We start from the raw sequence: 16,883 nt of genomic DNA on the forward strand, positions 1-16,883 counted from the left end.
GAATATGCATAATAGATATATAAGTAGAAACAACCCATGTCTTCCGTGCTTCTACAGGGTTACTGTCTTACTTGACCTTCTTTAAACTGGAACTGGCGAGTGCTTTTCAGAGATATTTCTCATTAACAACCATGGACGCCCTCAGCACAGTGGTCTGTCCCTCTTCAAAGATGGAAAGATGCTATTATTTACGGATATGTCATAGGTGGTTGATCAGTGTTGGTAGTCTTCTCTAGTACTCACCGTACCTGACTCGATTCAACCTTGATTGCCTAGAGCATCCATCATACAAGTGGAGAATGCGACAGGCGCATTATTTCAGCCCCCACCGCGGGGTTCGTTGACGAGAGTGTTTGGTTGTCAACTCAGACTGACGAGAATTAAAATTACCTTGAATTAAGAGGTCATGTTATAATACAACGGCGATGGAGAAGAGAGCTCAGGTAGGCCAATTCACTCCTATAATTAATTCACTACTCCATATCCCGCCGTCATCATCTTCATCTTCTCTGTCTTGAGATCGCCCAAAATGACTTCATCAATCAATTTCACTAACCCTATACCATAGGCCACTGAGTCTCTTATTCGAACATCGAGTGGCCAAGCGGCCCTCGATTACACCGTACAGGCTGCCGAACTGTATATGAGAGCTGCTGGGGAGGCTCCTACTAAGAAAGACGCCACTCGTCTGCGCCAGAAATGTCAACAACTCATAGCTCAGGCAGAGACGCTCAAAGCCCAACTCACACAGACGCCTAGTGTCCTGCTGCGAACTTCACGCCTTCACGGCAATCTCTTTCCTCCATGGTCAAATGAGCCCTCAAGCAAGGACTTTGGACTCCCCCCAGGAGAGGAACCTTTTACGTAAGGCGAAATGTTCAATTCTGATGTCGAATGGATCGTTGACTTTGGCACAGCGACAATGCTACTTTCACGTTATCGCCTAGACAGGATGCTACCTTTGGTGGGTGGAAGCGCCCACGAGACCTTCATCCGGACCTTGACCTAGATGACGATGCTTTGATGAACTCAAGCCGCGGCTGTGATCTTGTTCAGGATGTGACAACTGATTGTTCGGTGGTTGCCAGTTTATGCGCTGCCATGCGTATCTTGACTGGTCGACACTCTGTAAAGTCATGGCCAGACCTAATTTTGTCCAATGTACTAACAGGAATGAGCAGGTTCTATCCTCAATTTTATACCCTTTCGATAAAGCACGGGGAATACCCAAAGTTTCCTCTTCGGGCAAATACGTGCTGAAGCTGTACTTCAACGGATGCTTTCGCCGTGTTACCATAGACGAGCGGCTCCCTTCGTCTATCACCTACCGCACTCTCTACGTTGTTGATCGACTGAACCCGCAGCTGATCTGGCCGGCCCTTCTAGAGAAAGCCTACCTCAAAATAAGAGGCGGATATGACTTTCCAGGGAGTAATTCTGGTACAGACTTGTGGGTACTCACGGGTTGGATCCCTGAGCAGATGTTTCTTCAAAGGTGAGCGCTCATTTTTATTTTTGGAACACTGATATCACAAGTCTTTCGCGCCCCCTGCTTCACCGTAATCCTACAACGTGGACTCACCTTTCAATTGCTTGTATAGAGAAGACCTGGAGATCGACAAACTGTGGACACGAATAAAGAATGGGCATGATTCTGAGAATGTTGTCGTCACACTGGGTACTGGAAGAATCTCAGATGAAGAGGAGGACCTTCTTGGCTTGATTGGCGAACACGACTATGCTATCATGGACCTCGACGTTGTAGATGGCAGCCGGAGACTTTTGGTCAAGAACCCTTGGTGCGATGGGCCAGTCTGGAAAGGAGGTATTTCAAAACGTCCCGAGACTGAGCTGGCACCACAAACGATAGACTCTCGAAACAGAGTTACACCCACTGCCGCTGGCTCGTTTTGGATGACTCTCGAAGATGTTCTCCAGCACTTTGAATCCATGTATCTCAACTGGAACCCATCGCTGTTCCCCCACCGACAGGATCATCACTTCACCTGGCATATACCAAATCCAGAGTTGTCTTCATCCTTAGTCCGAAATCCACAATACTCGCTGCAATCTCCCACGGGTGGACCTGTCTGGATCCTCGTCAGCAGGCACTTTGTGGATGCTGAGCTCGATATCTCTCGCAACAGGACCGACACCATGGCAGCCGTTTCTGGGCAGCTTGGCTACATGAGCATCCTCATATTTGACAACAATGGCCATAGGGTGCAAGTCAGCGATGGCGACATTTACCGTGGACCTTATGTCGACTCGCCACAAACCCTTGCACGTTTTGACACGAGTCTAAAAAAACGGTATACCGTTGTTATTGATCAGCACGAGTTTCCACTGCCGGACTACACCCTCACTCTTTCTTTTCTATCACAAAGCCAACTTGCAGTTAAGGAGGCCGAAGATGCAATGACGCTCGTAAAAGAAGTCACTGGGTCGTGGACCAGAAGATCCGCAGGGGGTAGCGCAGCCTGTACAACATATGCTCTCAACCCGCAGTACAAATTATCGCTTGCTCAAGCAGGCCCTCTTTCCATATTACTTTCAACCAATATGCAGGATGTCCATGTCCACATTGACTTGGTCTGGTCTCAGGGCAAGCGGGTTCAGACACTCAAGGTTCGCGATCTAGCAGGTTCATCTGGAGAATACCGGAGGGGTTGCGCAGTGGCAAACATTCCGCACGTTGATGCAGGAGTTTACACCCTGGTATGCTCGACTTTTGAAGCAGGACAGCTTGCCGACTTTTTCCTTCGCATCTCATCCATGACAGATGTGGCTGTACAGCCTGTTCCCGCCGATGCTGCGGGGAGGCTGCGCAAGACACTCACCCCCTTTAGACTTTCCGATGGAGCCGAAGTCCGCCGGGCACAGATCTCAGCTTCCTGGTTAACTCGGATCAGCATCACTGCACGAAGCGTTAGTAGCACTGGCTTGGATCTTAGCAACCGGTCCTCATCCACTCTCATGGTCCGAGTTTCGGTGGCTCATGGCTGGGACCCAGAGCGAAACACGATCGCAACATCAGGTGAAGGCGAGTACGAGGAGCTCAAATCCATTGTGAGAACCCCAGAGTTAGACATGGAACCGGCAAGAATACAACGTGAGGGTATGTGGCTGGTGGTTGAGAGCATGGGCATATCTCAACTAGGAGAGTGCATTGAAATAGAAATCCACAGCGACGGACCTGTCAATGTTGGGTCTTGGGCACTCTTATAGACAGCTCCCAAATGTCCAAGATCACATGAGGAAGTCAACACGCGCATATACTCGCTGAAATACACAAATATGCGAAAGTAATAAGACGATGATGAGGGTATCATGTGTTGCATATCAAAAACTGAACATAATAAACGCTATTCGCTAGCCAACGCCATTCCAGCATGAATGGTACGCTCCCGTAGGAGGAGGGGAAAAAAAAGATGACAAACAAGACTGACCCAACCGAGGGTATCCAAAGATCCTAAACGCCTAGTCTGCTCTCGCCCAGGCTCACGCCACTGGGCCAAAATCTTTTGGGAACAGAAGTGAGACCAGAAAGAAGCCTCCCCAACCTATCACTCGGTAGGCACTTGTTCATATATAACTCCATAACAAAGACTGCGCCTCATAGCGTTGTCGTAAAATCGTTCCTCGTTTATCGATAACCAAAACCGAAGATAAAAAGACCGTTACCAGTCGCGTTGTAAATGCTCACGTGGGTGGTCCACGTCTTCTCCGACCACGATTGGGTCCGTCTGGTCGTTGAGCGAGTACATCTCGTAGTTGTGGATCGTCTTTGTCTTTGTCTGGGTGATGAACACGAACGTGTCTATGGCCACCACTGTCAATATTCGAGTCGATAGTTGGAAACGCAATCAAATCATAGTTGAGCTTGCGAGGTGACGTACCGCTGTAAATTATCCGGTCGTGGATATTTATGTTCCCTGTCAGGACAGTATGGGCACACATATCCTGGAGAATCATGAACCAAGCCATGCCTTATCATTTCATTCTTGCGTTTGAAGCCCTTGCCCCCTTCACTTCTTGGGCACCCTTTTACTGGACAGTAATGCGGCCGTGCTGACGAATGCACATTCATATGAGAGTTGAGGAGATACTGAGTCTGAAATGGAGCAGCATTGCACCCCGGGACTGTGCATGTGTAGGAGCCGGTCATATGTTGCGGATGCGTGATGCCATCAATGCTCATGCGATCAGTGATAGATGCAGAGTTGATTGAGGTAGAAGTGGCGGGTGTAGAAACAGAATGATCGGTATTTGGAGTCTCACCAGCATTGCTACTGCTACTATATTCTGTCGGGGCTCGAGGATGAGTGCCATTTGTTGCATAGTAGTGAATACTCGCGCTTGGAGCAGAATGCGGAGAAAGTGTTCTATAACCTTCGGGCGGTGAACAAGGTGAAGACGAGAGAGTGCTTACACTGAAGCGATGCCCGATATTTCCAGCTGGCGAGGCAGGAAAAGTTGAGGATGGCCCTGAAGGGACACGTCCAAGTTCCTGTTCGGGTAAATGTTCGGGAGCCAGATCTCTGAGTTCTCCGAAAGTGGAACGCAGAGATGGAAGAGACTGTGAGGGTATCGTCTCCTTAGATTCGCCGACTGGCGCACGAACTCCATGAAGCGGCGGCAAGGGCCCGCTGGGTGGGATTAGTGGTGATGTAACTCTGTTGGTAGGAACATATCGCGAAGTAGGTAAGGCGTTAACTGGAGGCTCATCATGAATTGAAAGCTGGCCGGTCGGTATCGATATGTCGGGTATCGTTTTGGGTACTGCGGCTGCGAGGGTGGATGGCGCTGTAGCTATTGAAGCAGCTTGCAGTGCGCCTGCGGCAAGGTGCCGAAGCGACGGCCCGCTCATGAGATTATCGTTTGCGGGCCTATCTTGAGCGTCTTCGTCGGGCGATTCTTCGTCGCATGGAAGACTTTCGCGGCCGGCTGCGCGAGCGATTTCAGGATCACGTCCATTGTCGAGATAAGCGACTAGAACGGCGTCCCCAGAAGTTGGACGAACCTTGTGGCGATTAGACTTGCCGCGACCGCCGATACAGGAAGTACTAAGACTGACTTGAGTTGCAGGTATTTCTGGAGGAGGACTTGGAGACGGCTCGAGCTTGGGACGAAGCGGGGTCATGAGGGGGCTCCCTCGAGGAACCACATCATCCGGATCGTATGTGTCGACAATAAAACCGAGATGTGGTTGTGGTGGTTGGTGCTGCTGTTGCTGCGTAGCTGTGGTCATCGTTGTCGCGTTGACGGTCGTTGCTCAACTCGCCATGGCCCCTCGCGAGGTTGAAGTGTTCCGGGCCTTTTTGTCGATCGCTAATCACGCGCTGGTATGAATATATGTGATCAAACTTGAAAAAAATGACATGCGCTACCAAAGACAAGTTTGAAGAGACGGAGGATGCGAATGAGGTATCGGTCGTATTAGGGTGTGAGCCAGGCACCGATTACACACGCGCAACTCCGAACAGACAATTTGCCAGCAATATTTCGTATAATAGTGCTTGCTTCTCGATATGAAGCGTCGAATGGCCGTCCAAGGTGGCGACAGGAATAGTTAAGATCTCTACACTGTGGTCGTCCAGGCAAGGGACAATATCGAGAATGGCCGTGGGCGCAGGTCGGATGCGCAAATGCAGCGAACTTGGAAACTCGAAGCTTAATGCGAAAAGAGCGTGCCTAAATATATGGCCGTTGAAACACCGCGATACTTGGAGGGGTTGACTTTGTTGACTTTGGTAGTCGTTCAAGCGAGGTAGTGTGTGCGCGATATCAGAGAGAAGAAGCGGAGATGATGTTCAGTCGTCGTTTGTGTCAAGGGGTGTGACCAGTAAGACCGAGCGAGAAGGATGTTGTTGTAGCAGAGGTACCTTTTGATTGGCAAGGTTACCTTGAGGTCAGTCAGAGCTGAGGCGTAGATATGTACAACAGACAGCAGTTGGTGGTATTCAGAGGAGGAAGAGTGCGGAACATGAAGTGAACCAAAAAACCTGGGGGAGTGGATGGATTTGAAATGAATGAATGGTATGGATCTTAGGTAGGCCCTATCTTTCTATAACTTAGTACTGACTGGGTAGGGTACTCGAGGAGGCAGGCATTGAACGGATGGGATGGTAGGATGTACCTGCCATACATTTCTACTGCACTGCTCCTTCCTACCGAGTATCCATTGGGAATATGCCTCCACTTGTTGACACCAGGTTACGGGGATCCAAGCAGTTAGAGAAGGCACTAGGCACAAAGGGTAGGGACACAGAAGCAGTAAAAGGTACTGTGTCGAGTGCCTACCATGGAAAATTTGCCAGAGTACCCTGTGTACAGTGCCAGCGACTACAAGACTACGCCACGGGTCGATACTTGAATTAGGAAATGGGGGGGAGAGGAAAACCTAGGGACTCGCGGGGCTGGGGTCCTGGGAAGGTTAGAAGGATTCCAAGATGTCCGTCAACATGGCATGGACCGTGACCATGGACCATAAGAGCCATGAGCCATGGGGAAAGGTGGAAACAAAGATGGGGGATGGGGTAAAAAGCAACTCTGTGGTAAATATTCGGCCCTTGTTGGCCAGGTACGCTAGCAGGTTGAACATATCCGTACGTTAGTAAGTATCTGTTACATGTGGTAGGCCGACAGAGAACCAGGGGCCCCAGATGGGGCTCTGCTATTCTTCTTCTTAGTACTGTACGTACCTGCTAAGGTTTAGTCGGTTAGTATTTTATCAGAGTGGTCTATTGTTAATGCCGGAGTGTCGTGAGGTAATTACCAGGTATCCCAAAAGTGAAATGTGGCCACCTTGTTTCCATCAGGGATGCGTACTTTGTAGAGTCTTTCGAGCGCATAATTGGGGAGAAAGTCGTTCACAGATAGTTCCGACGGTTTAGCGACAGCAAAATGCGGTCGGTATCTGGAGACTGTGTTCTGTCCCTGATAGTGCAGCGGCTGACCTTGTGTGCCATTAGTTAATTCAAGCACAGTAGTGTGTCTTTAGCGAGATCTTTCTCCGCGCTTGGCCGACATGGATAAAAGTTGGGTTGTGTGACAATGCACCTAACTGACTGACCCTTGAAATGCAATGGATTGTGATTGTGGATTGGACGCTGCTCGTGCCATGGAATGAGCCTCACCTAACTCTGTGCAGACCTGTCTACTGGGTACACATAGACCGTCGTGTGGAATTATCTGGACTCGGGAACCAACTGTGAACATTGCAAATGCTGCAACGACAATAACAAGCTGTAACTACAAGCATAAAGCGTGCCTCCAAATGGCTTATTCCTCGAGGCTGGATGATAATGGATAATTTCCACTGAGTGGTGAACCCCCAGGATGCACCCACCGAGGCCTCCCTTTCCCCTCTTCAATTCTCCACTGGGGTCACCCGTCTAAGCTTCAACATCCACTGCCGTATCGACATGTGTGTGGTGCATCAGCGCGGGTCCAAGTGGGCAATTTATTTTGCGCATTGCTGCTAACTTATCTGCCCGTCATTTGTATTTTTATGATAAGGTTGGTGGATGCTTTCCGTCCCATTCATTTTTTTCTGCCTCGAATTGATAGGGGACGACTGGAACATACCCCGAGATTTCTTTGCTGGAAATACTGTTGGTGCTGTATTTAGGCGGTGATGATCTCTGCCGAGCCAAAAAGAGCCTCCTCGTCTGACACCTGCCCGACAAATCTCGCGCACTCAACCACAACGGACTGTCCCGTCATAGGCTCTGCAACCTAACTGGCTGACCCCGGAGCCAAGCCCCGCCTAGGACGAGGGGAAGTGGGTACATTAGTGGATAAGCTCAAAAAGAGCCCCTTGTGGGGTATTTCTTTACTGTGTAAATCGCCATGTCGCTACACTGTCCGAATATCGACCAGGTCCCAAGATGAGAAAGGACCGTTGTGCCTCATCATTGGACGCTCCACAATCTGCCCACATAAAGCGGCTCTGAGTCTGGTCTCATGGACCCTGGCTACAGCGACCGCTTTCTGCTTTGCCGGCCGCGGGAGCTGATTGATTGATTACCTGACATGAAGCCTGGCAACACGTTCAATCTCTGAGGTTTGTTGACTATGAAAACAATGCAGTAAATATATAGTGTCTGGGTAGGTGAAAGATATAAGAGGTGCTCAGATACGATAGGCCTTAAATGAGATGAACGGCAATCAGCTGATTGCAGATAAGTACCGCAATAATTAGGTGCTACGGGGCTTTGGTTTTTGTTCTAGAAATATCGCAGAACCCACGACGCACGTAGTAAATGACGCAGCAAATCTGTCACGGACGGTTACATCTAATTATCTTCAACACTCCATTTAATCTGAGCGGAACCGTCAGTCGACGTTTGTGATGACCAATTATGCAGCTTTTCTATCCATCAAGCACACCCCATATCTTCTCGTCTAACCCTGTTTAAGGTGGTCCAGGTCTTTTAGTTCAAGCTTGGACTTGCGCGAAGCGTGAACTGACTCGAATAATTCCTACCTGCTATTGTAGGCAATAGTAGGTCCGTATGTAGTACTCAATTGAATGCAATTGGGTGATGCAGAGAGATAAGACAGCTGCCGTCAACAAATCCCGGTGAACGGTAAACAACATCACCAATAAAACCATGCCTAGCATTATACTACCTACCTACACCACCGAGTCTCGTGAGGCACTGCAGTGTCTGCATACATCTAGATGCCCCCAACCTCATTTTGCGCAGGATGCAGCGCTACTCTTGCCCCACGGTGACTGCTACGGTGGAACCGAATACATCGTGCTCATCAAGCTCGCTTATAGATTACAACCAAGCTTTGATGACGTTCAATATCGATTGTCTCAAAACCATCATGTCCTGATGATATCTTGCCAAATTTGTATTCTGTGATGTCTTCATGCGCGTTTGGAATTGCTACTGACGGTACCTCGACTCCGACCTCGGCCCACAGCAGATAGCTGCTCTGTGATTCTCCACCACAATGCGACAAATCAAACATCCTATGCCGATGACGAAACTGATTCAACCCCACACTGAGTAGAATGCAATCCATAAGTAAAACCCTGTCCACAATCTTTGACGTGAAAACCCAAGCTAGCGCTGTGTTCCGCAAGAGCCATGTCCCTACCGTCAACTATGAAGGCCGTCGTCTTTGACGGCCTATACAAGATCTCTGTCCAGGATCGACCTGTGCCCCAGAGTAAGTCGTCTGGGTTGCCTAGTCTGAATGCCACCACGCTTCCATTGCCCACCATAAGCATCACAGCTAACGATACAAGTCCGTGATGGCAGAGACATCATTGTCAAAGTGCATGCCGCGGGATTGTGCGGATCGTAAGAAACTCACCTCCCCGATAGTTTATCCCACCTTCTGACACATGGCCATAGCGAGCTTCACATCTATCGCGGCCACCAACCGTCGGGAACCGGGTTCATCATGGGCCATGAGTTCACTGGAACAGTTGTTCAAGTTGGTTCAGACGTGAAAACCATCAACATCGGTGACAAGGTCGTCGCCCCATTTACAGCTTCTTGGTGTGTTCCTCTTGTCCTTTGTCTCGATGCTATGCTGACCGTTGTAGCGGCAATTGCTTCTTCTGTAACAATGGTTGCTCCGCTCGCTGCGTCGAGAGTCAGCTATTTGGCTGTGAGAGTCTCGACGGAGGACAGGCTGAATATGTCCGAATTCCCATGGCCGATGGGACTGCCGTGAAGGCCCCTGAAACTATATCGGACGAAGCTCTCTTACTCATGGCGGACATCTTTCCCACTGGATTCTACGGTGTCAAGAGCGCTATGGAGCTCGTTCCATCGCAGAACATCCAGGAAGCTACGCTGGTCGTCGTGGGCTGTGGTCCTGTTGGGCTCTGCGCCATCTTGGCGGCCACTCATTTCAAGCCTCGCCACCTCGTCGCTATCGATAGTGTTGAGAGCCGCCTGGAGCAGGCTCGCAAACTTGGCGCAGAGCCTCTCAACTTTGAGACTGACAGAGCAGGGCTCGAGGCTAGAATACGCGAGGTAACAGAAGGACGAGGCGCTGACATGGTGGTTGAAGTGGTTGGACAGGCACCAGCTCTGAGAACAGCCTTCGACATTGTGCGGCCATTTGGAGCCATCAGCAGCATCGGTGTCCACAACAAGGAGGTCAGATAAAAGCGTGGGACTTGAGATGTAAAGAGCTAACAGTCATCTATATAGATTCCATGGACAGGTGACGACGCATATACGTATGTAACCCTGGCCTTGTATGCTCGGCCCAAGACGAAGGACTGACCGGCTAACCTTGTTGCAGGAAAAACATTCGAGTACAGATGGGCCGTTGTCCAGTGCGCAGTGTTTTTAACGAAGCTCTCCATTTGCTGGAGCAGAAGCAGGATAAAATCGGGTAAGTGCTTCAGGGGCTCTTAAACCGATATCCGCAACTGACTGTCATGATAGTTTCTTGTTTGATCACAAGATGCCGCTTGCGCAAGCCCCCGAAGGATATACTCTCTTCGAGCAGCGAAAGACACAAAAAGTGGTTTTTACGCTGTAGAATAATCCGGTAGAGATGTTTAGTTTTGTCGAGGCTTGACCATGCCCTCGTGCATCAAATAATAAACAACTGTAGAGTCATTATGCACTGTTGCCAGAACAAGTCGCTTCTCTCGTGGGCCTTTGTGCTCGATAGAATCGAAGACATTAGAGAACGCTTTGATGGTCCATTTTTCCTCAGGATGCACTGCTAGCACCCATTCAAGCTCCGGAGTCTGATCCAAGGGTTCGCCTGTAGTCTTCTCACGTTCCAGGGCAGCAATCTGGTCGTCAGGGTGGATGTAGAGCCGGCGCGGTGGCAGGCCTCTGATCAAAGGCCGGTGAGTTGTTGTTTCATGAACGTCGAGGGAGGCCCAATCATGCTGATATTGCAGGTTGTATAAAACTGTCGAAGTCACCTCGGCTACTGGATTACGTCGAGAGTCCATGGTGATCGATGACGTTTTGTATGTCCAGGTAAGGATTGCCAAGGGAGACGAGCGGCAAAAGATGGTGCTCCGTACGGATCAGGGTCCAGTACACGCGTATGAGGGCGGAGTGTGGCTGCTAGAGGGCGGAGTGTGGCTGCTAGAGGACGCAAGTTGCCGCACTGCTGACAAGAGGGGAAGAGAGGGATGATTGCAGATTCTAGACCTTGTGCCGAAGTAAAAATTAGCTTTTTTAATTTTAATGGATATCGGCCGATGTTGGAGGTGGATAATCACCTTTGTTGAGTGGAGAGCCTAATACCCAGAGATAGAAGCTAGGAAGGTCCCCTAAGTTGATCTAAGGACGAATTTGCGGTGCAGCCCTGACAAGGACGAATGAGATGCTCTCTCACTGTGAGGTCCTGGCTTTTGACTTTCGTATATCTACCGACACCTGAACGAATCTTACTCACCAGCACCTTGGTACTTATGTAGATATGCGCGTATTGGGACCGAAGATAAGTATCGAGGAATTTAAACCCCGGCGTTGCCTAGTGCTTGTTTAGACTGCGACAGGATCTTAATAAATGGCCCAGTCCCACCACGCTCTCATCAATTGTGGACCGTGGCCGCGTTTCGTTTCCTCCCTGTAACGTTCAATAATTATCATATATAATTTGACGCCTTCATGCATTGAATTTCCAACAGCTGCACCCCAATATCAACACTCGTCATTCAATAATAGCGACTGCCTAATCCGAGACCGCCAAGGCTACCTCGCCACAATGGCCACGTCTGGGCAACCTTCCTCAAATGGAAGAGATACCGAGCCGTTTCCCAGTCTCGACAATGCATCACCTACCAATGCCGACACCGATTCATCCAACATTCACAATCGTCCAGCAGCATCTTCATCTTTGAGCGGTCATCTGCGAAGAGTTTCGCAAAGCTTCGAAGTTTCCGGCCCTCCGGAAGGTTTTATGGCCGCCACAGGAACCATCGCATCCTCAATCTTCTCCCGGCAAACAGTTACGCGCAGGACTTCAGAGTCCTCGATACCGATGCAAACAGGTCAATCCTTCGGCAACCCGTCTAGGCAGAACACCTTTCCCACCGTCAACGAAGAAGCGCCCGCGGAAAAAGCAACTACAAGCGAAGCTTCTCCTAGACGAAACTTTACTGGGGAGCCAGCAGATGCGGCTCCTTTCGACAATGGGTATCACTTCCCACCAAAACATTCAGCTGGCCAGTCTACAAAACTCGGCCTGATTGCATTTGGGCACTATGTCTTAACACCTACGGGTTTTCTTGTCACTCTCTATGGCCTGAACGTTGTAGCCTGGGGCGGCATGCTCTTCTTATTGCTCTGGTAAGGACCTTGTTTAGCATCCCTGTTTTGACCATTGCAACCATTCTGACAAGCTTATCAGCAATGCTTCACCGGCAATGTGCGTTCCCACTTGCAATGACATCAACTCGCCCAGACGCAAATGGATAGAGTGGGATTCTCAGATCCTTAACGCCCTCTTTTGTGTCACAGGTTTTGGACTCGCCCCTTGGCGCTTTCGCGATTTGTATTTCCTTCTCCAGTATCGCGTCCAGAAGAAGGAAGTCGCCCTTCGACGCTTGGCAGGCATTCATCGAGGATGGTTTCGTCTTCCAGGATCTGATCAGCTTGACCCTCAGATAGGGCCCCATAATATATCCTCCTCGCCCCATCTCAGCTCGTCGCTGGCCTGCCCGTTTCCCCCAGACAAAATCCCCGATGCTCCCTTGACAGGAGTCCGAGCTCCACCAACTGCTATTACAAGAATGGATGCTGTCATATGGTTGATGGTATGGAACACCTTCCTGCAGTGCGTCCTGTCTGGGTTTATGTGGGGGTTGAACCGCTACGACCGTCCCAGTTGGTCCACAGGTCTCTTTGTCGCACTCGCTTGTATCGTTGCCGCTATCGGCGGAATCGTTATGTTTATCGAAGGGAAGAAAGTCAAAGGCATCGAAGGCGTCCCCATCAGCCAGGAGGATCAAAAGATGCTGCAGGAGGACCGGGAACGCGGTGTATGGCACTACAACAACATCAAGGACAAAGACTTGGCTGCCGAAGAGGCCAAGAAGAAGAAAAAGGATAAGAAGTGAGGGAGCATCCATTGCATGCTTGCAGGCGTAGGATTGGACCATGTTTAGGCCTTTTGTTTTGTTTATGTGTGTCTTGTTCGTTTATACAGTAACAGGCAGGCAGGCAGCAGGCGTTGTGTCGATTGGATAATAACGACGATGATGAGCAGCCTCCATCGGAGAGAAGTGTCTTGTGCTCATTCACCTCAAGTGGAACATCAACAGTGATACCCCGACATACACAGGTGGCTCTTACAAAGTGCCATGTGTGACTTTCCACTATCGTAGCCACCATCGTCAGGCCGCTGCTTAACTCAGCGCAGTCATACTAGCCACCCAAATCAATTGAAGATATAGTAACAATTGTTTCATAAAACGATACATGTGCCATCAAGAAAGTGAGATTAATCATCTCAAACAGTTCCTCACTGCTTGAAGTGAGCGTGAAGCCTGGTCTTATCTGTGTGCAGCCCGGTCATACAGACTCCACTAATGTAGGACTTGCCGGTTAGTCTACGGGTCCATTATGTTCCAACCATCCATAAACGCGCCCGCCTTGACCGGGTAGCACCTGGACTACCTGACTCCGGCCTCATGACGTGCCAGTCCAGAGTTACCTTATCCCCTAAGCTCCTTCTACCCACCTGTATTTAGTTACTAACCCAGCACTAGTCCACTGCACTGGGTAATCCACACCCAGCATCAGACACTCCGCTTCACTATCCATCTTCACCCTCACAACTATCGAACGATACCTGCTATACAACATCCGAATACACGAGGCATCACAATAGCTGTTGCTAGTTTCCTGTTTTCGAAATCTCCCAGATCAAACCCGCCCTTGCTTCGCCGTGCGGCCCCGCGTCATGGGGTTGGCTTACAACACCTACCTTAGCAGCAGCAAGATTTACGGCTGTAAGACATGTAAAGCGCATCTTGCTAACCATGAGGATATCATCAGTCGAGTATGCATCCCCGATATTTGGACGTTTATGCGTCACTTCAAGTCCGCCCGCTAATATTAGGGTTAGAACTTCCGCGGACAGCACGGGAAAGCCTATCTCTTTCACAGCGTCGTCAATATCGAGACGGGCCCTCCGAACGAACGTAATATGACGACTGGTCGACACGTTGTCCGCGATATCACATGCCGCCAGTGTAAAGAAACTGTTGGGTGGAAATACGACAAGGCATATGAATCATCAGAAAAGTACAAGGAGGGCAAATTCATCCTTGAGGCAGAGTTGCTTTGCACTGTTACCTGATGAGGAAGGCGACGATGGCACTGTTGGAGGCTACTCTCTGGAACTTGGCGTTTTTGGATATGTGTAAGGGCGTTGGATTAATTTGGTATGCTGTGGCATTGGTGTTAACTTCATGATTAAACAAGGCACATATTTTCTGCTGTCTTTCAAACGTTTCAATATAACAAAGCTTCTAAACATATGCAGTGCCTAATACATGGACGCCATTCTAAGCAAGTACACTTTCAAATCCAAACTACTAAATATTGCTGATCCCGGCATTACGGTTGAAGTTGCATTCTTCTAGCGATGCTCGATTGGGTCTTCGGGCAAGAGCTCCTCAATCTCCTCATCGGGGACCTTCAAGAACTCAAAGGGAGGCTGGACAATTCCGTTAAACAGGAAGGTGAAGTATACGAGCAGAGCAAAGCCAAGGATCTGGAGCCACTTGAAAGTCTCCCAACCCAAGCCTAGAGAGACAACCCAGATAAACAAGGTCCTGCATGTATCAATGGTAGATCTAGAGGTCGCGCTGACGCTTCGAGTTACGGACAAACCAAAGAAATTGAAGCCACTGTTGTACGGGTCAGTAATCGGCTACTCATTGCTGGTCATTAACACTTACCCAATACTGATCATGATGAGGAAACTAGAGAACAGAACTTGCTTGTTCTCAGTCATTTGGCGCCAGCCTTCGACGATGTCGAAATATCCGTATCGGCCAGCGTCAGTTGAGCCGATGGCCGCATGCAGAATGAGCATGCCCAACAGAGTGAAACTGAAGCCAAAGATACCCTCCCATCCAACTACTCTGAGTGGCTCGATCGAAGATCGTTCTAGGAGCCATTCCTCAAGGACAAACTGTGTGGCCGTGAAAATCTGAGCACCTGCAATGAGAAGGACACCGACAATGGCTCTAGTGGCATCTGACAAGCCACCATCAGCTAGAGAGTCCTCTTCCGGGGTTCCAATAGAACCCTCGGGCTTCTCGTCAGGCCAAATGGCACCAGCAAGTCCCACAACCGCAACTCCAAGAACAACACCCACGAGGGAGAGCCATTGGAAGAGATGCAGGTGTCGCTTGAGGAAGATGACGCTAAAAAGGCCGACAAAGAGGACTAGGGCGCCTCGGGTCATTTGGTAGATAGATGCAGCCACCATCAGAAGTCCGGCGTTCATCAGTGTAGTACCACAGATATCGCAGATAGCGGGCAGAGCAAGAAGGGTGACGCGATACCCTCTCAGAACGGACGGGCCGGTATGCAAGAGTTTGGTACGGTCGTTGGCTTCAGGTTCAGCTGTGCTATCGGCGCCTTCTTCGGTGTTCACAGCTTGGTAACCTCGTTGTTCCGGGGCAGAGCCCTTGAATCGACGCCAGAGTGCCATGAGTCCAACAACCAACCAGCAGCCCATCTCGCCGATAAACATCTGCGCCGTCTGGAGCACTGGCTGGTTGAAGAAGGCGCGCTTTCGCGGGTTGTCATCGGAGCCGCAATTGCGAACGCATTGGTTATCCTAAGAGAGAGTTGTGTCAGCCAGAACAGCAGATGCGAAAGTGCCCATGCCGTCATACCTGATACTTGGTCAACAAGGTGTTGCAAACACCTGTGAGCAGCATCATAGCTACAAGAAACGGAATAAGGCTTCTGGACGCCATGGTGAAGTAGTAGCCGTTCGACGACAACTAGACTTCAAGTATTTGATACTGGTCGAATCCAGAGAGATGATGGGAGATGGATGATGAGACGGCAGAGAAGCGGCCCTGATAACGGTCTGGAACAAAGAACTGATAAGCTCAAAGGCGGAGCAAAGGCACGGATACGTATCGGCGGTGTCTTGCTAGTGCAGCATGCAGGGTTCAGCAGCTAGTCCAATGTTCGAACGCGGAGGTCTCGCCTCACTAACTGGCACTGGCATTCCACACGCACGTGCATCAATAAACTGCTCCACTTCCAGCGTTCAACGCGTAATATGCTGCCTCGAGGCTCTACAATGTATCCTTCGATCTGAGGTGGATCTACGGATGGAGGGGTGCATTCATGCGGGTCGCAGCAAGATCCCAGCCACTAGACCTGACGAAAGTGCAGGTACGAATGGTTGGGTATGCATTCATCAACATTGGCATCATAGTTGTCTCTCATGTTTGGAGTATTTGTGGCTGGGTTCAATACCAGAATAGACGGTGTCTCAGTGGAGAAAGTCAAGTGACTATGATACCAAGGTCAGCGTAATCAGTCACCTGCCGAGATCTACGGACAAGTCACGGGAGCATTCCATGTCACGCTTGGAAATGGCTAGGGGGGGTGGCCTAATACCCATACTTACCTTAGTAATCGGACTGATTTGGACAGCAACGAAGGGCGATCAGTTACGCGAATATGCGAGATCAACCATGATGATATAGGCAAATACACTGAGCAATGACAAAGACGAAATTATTTGTGGTCATTCCTCGATTTATAATATGGTTGTGTGCGGGTTCCAAAAAGAACCGGAAAAGGAGCGTAGATACACCTCGATCTAAAGTACAGTACATGAAATTGATCTCAAAATTGAGTCTTGCCTAGCAAGTTGTCCAAAGACGGACGAGC

The 16,883-nt window shown here is 49.7% G+C and overlaps 7 protein-coding genes across 7 annotated transcripts; 4 read left to right on the plus strand and 3 right to left on the minus strand.

Moving 5' to 3' along the window:
- Positions 1 to 425: 425 nt before the first annotated feature.
- On the plus strand, positions 426 to 3,228 carry FPSE_09291 (uncharacterized protein; the record flags this gene model as incomplete). Its single annotated transcript, XM_009262408.1, has 5 exons — positions 426 to 443; positions 569 to 864; positions 918 to 1,128; positions 1,182 to 1,495; positions 1,602 to 3,228. 5 exons carry the CDS (start codon positions 426 to 428, stop codon positions 3,226 to 3,228), a joined length of 2,466 nt encoding a protein of 821 aa, XP_009260683.1.
- A 474-nt stretch (positions 3,229 to 3,702) lies between these two features.
- Positions 3,703 to 5,251, minus strand: FPSE_09292 (uncharacterized protein; the record flags this gene model as incomplete). The annotated part of the gene is made up of 2 exons (XM_009262409.1): positions 3,703 to 3,963; positions 4,085 to 5,251. 2 exons carry the CDS (start codon positions 5,249 to 5,251, stop codon positions 3,703 to 3,705), a joined length of 1,428 nt encoding a protein of 475 aa, XP_009260684.1.
- A 3,856-nt stretch (positions 5,252 to 9,107) lies between these two features.
- On the plus strand, positions 9,108 to 10,524 carry FPSE_09293 (uncharacterized protein; the record flags this gene model as incomplete). Its single annotated transcript, XM_009262410.1, has 7 exons — positions 9,108 to 9,189; positions 9,269 to 9,323; positions 9,378 to 9,524; positions 9,572 to 10,133; positions 10,188 to 10,216; positions 10,282 to 10,374; positions 10,428 to 10,524. The coding sequence occupies 7 exons, from the start codon at positions 9,108 to 9,110 to the stop codon at positions 10,522 to 10,524; spliced, it is 1,065 nt and encodes a 354-aa protein (XP_009260685.1).
- A 19-nt stretch (positions 10,525 to 10,543) lies between these two features.
- FPSE_09294 (uncharacterized protein) lies at positions 10,544 to 10,951 on the minus strand (the record flags this gene model as incomplete). Its single annotated transcript, XM_009262411.1, has 1 exon — positions 10,544 to 10,951. One exon carries the CDS (start codon positions 10,949 to 10,951, stop codon positions 10,544 to 10,546), a length of 408 nt encoding a protein of 135 aa, XP_009260686.1.
- A 764-nt stretch (positions 10,952 to 11,715) lies between these two features.
- FPSE_09295 (uncharacterized protein) lies at positions 11,716 to 13,069 on the plus strand (the record flags this gene model as incomplete). Its single annotated transcript, XM_009262412.1, has 2 exons — positions 11,716 to 12,299; positions 12,361 to 13,069. 2 exons carry the CDS (start codon positions 11,716 to 11,718, stop codon positions 13,067 to 13,069), a joined length of 1,293 nt encoding a protein of 430 aa, XP_009260687.1.
- Positions 13,070 to 13,914: 845 nt separating this feature from the next.
- On the plus strand, positions 13,915 to 14,313 carry FPSE_09296 (uncharacterized protein; the record flags this gene model as incomplete). The annotated part of the gene is made up of 2 exons (XM_009262413.1): positions 13,915 to 14,013; positions 14,080 to 14,313. 2 exons carry the CDS (start codon positions 13,915 to 13,917, stop codon positions 14,311 to 14,313), a joined length of 333 nt encoding a protein of 110 aa, XP_009260688.1.
- A 282-nt stretch (positions 14,314 to 14,595) lies between these two features.
- FPSE_09297 (uncharacterized protein) lies at positions 14,596 to 15,949 on the minus strand (the record flags this gene model as incomplete). Its single annotated transcript, XM_009262414.1, has 3 exons — positions 14,596 to 14,866; positions 14,918 to 15,807; positions 15,866 to 15,949. The coding sequence occupies 3 exons, from the start codon at positions 15,947 to 15,949 to the stop codon at positions 14,596 to 14,598; spliced, it is 1,245 nt and encodes a 414-aa protein (XP_009260689.1).
- Between the last annotated feature and the right edge of the window lie 934 nt (positions 15,950 to 16,883).

The sequence above is a fragment of the Fusarium pseudograminearum genome, chromosome 3, assembly GCF_000303195.2.
Source record: "Fusarium pseudograminearum CS3096 chromosome 3, whole genome shotgun sequence".
NCBI classification, from domain to species: Eukaryota; Fungi; Ascomycota; class Sordariomycetes; order Hypocreales; family Nectriaceae; genus Fusarium; species Fusarium pseudograminearum.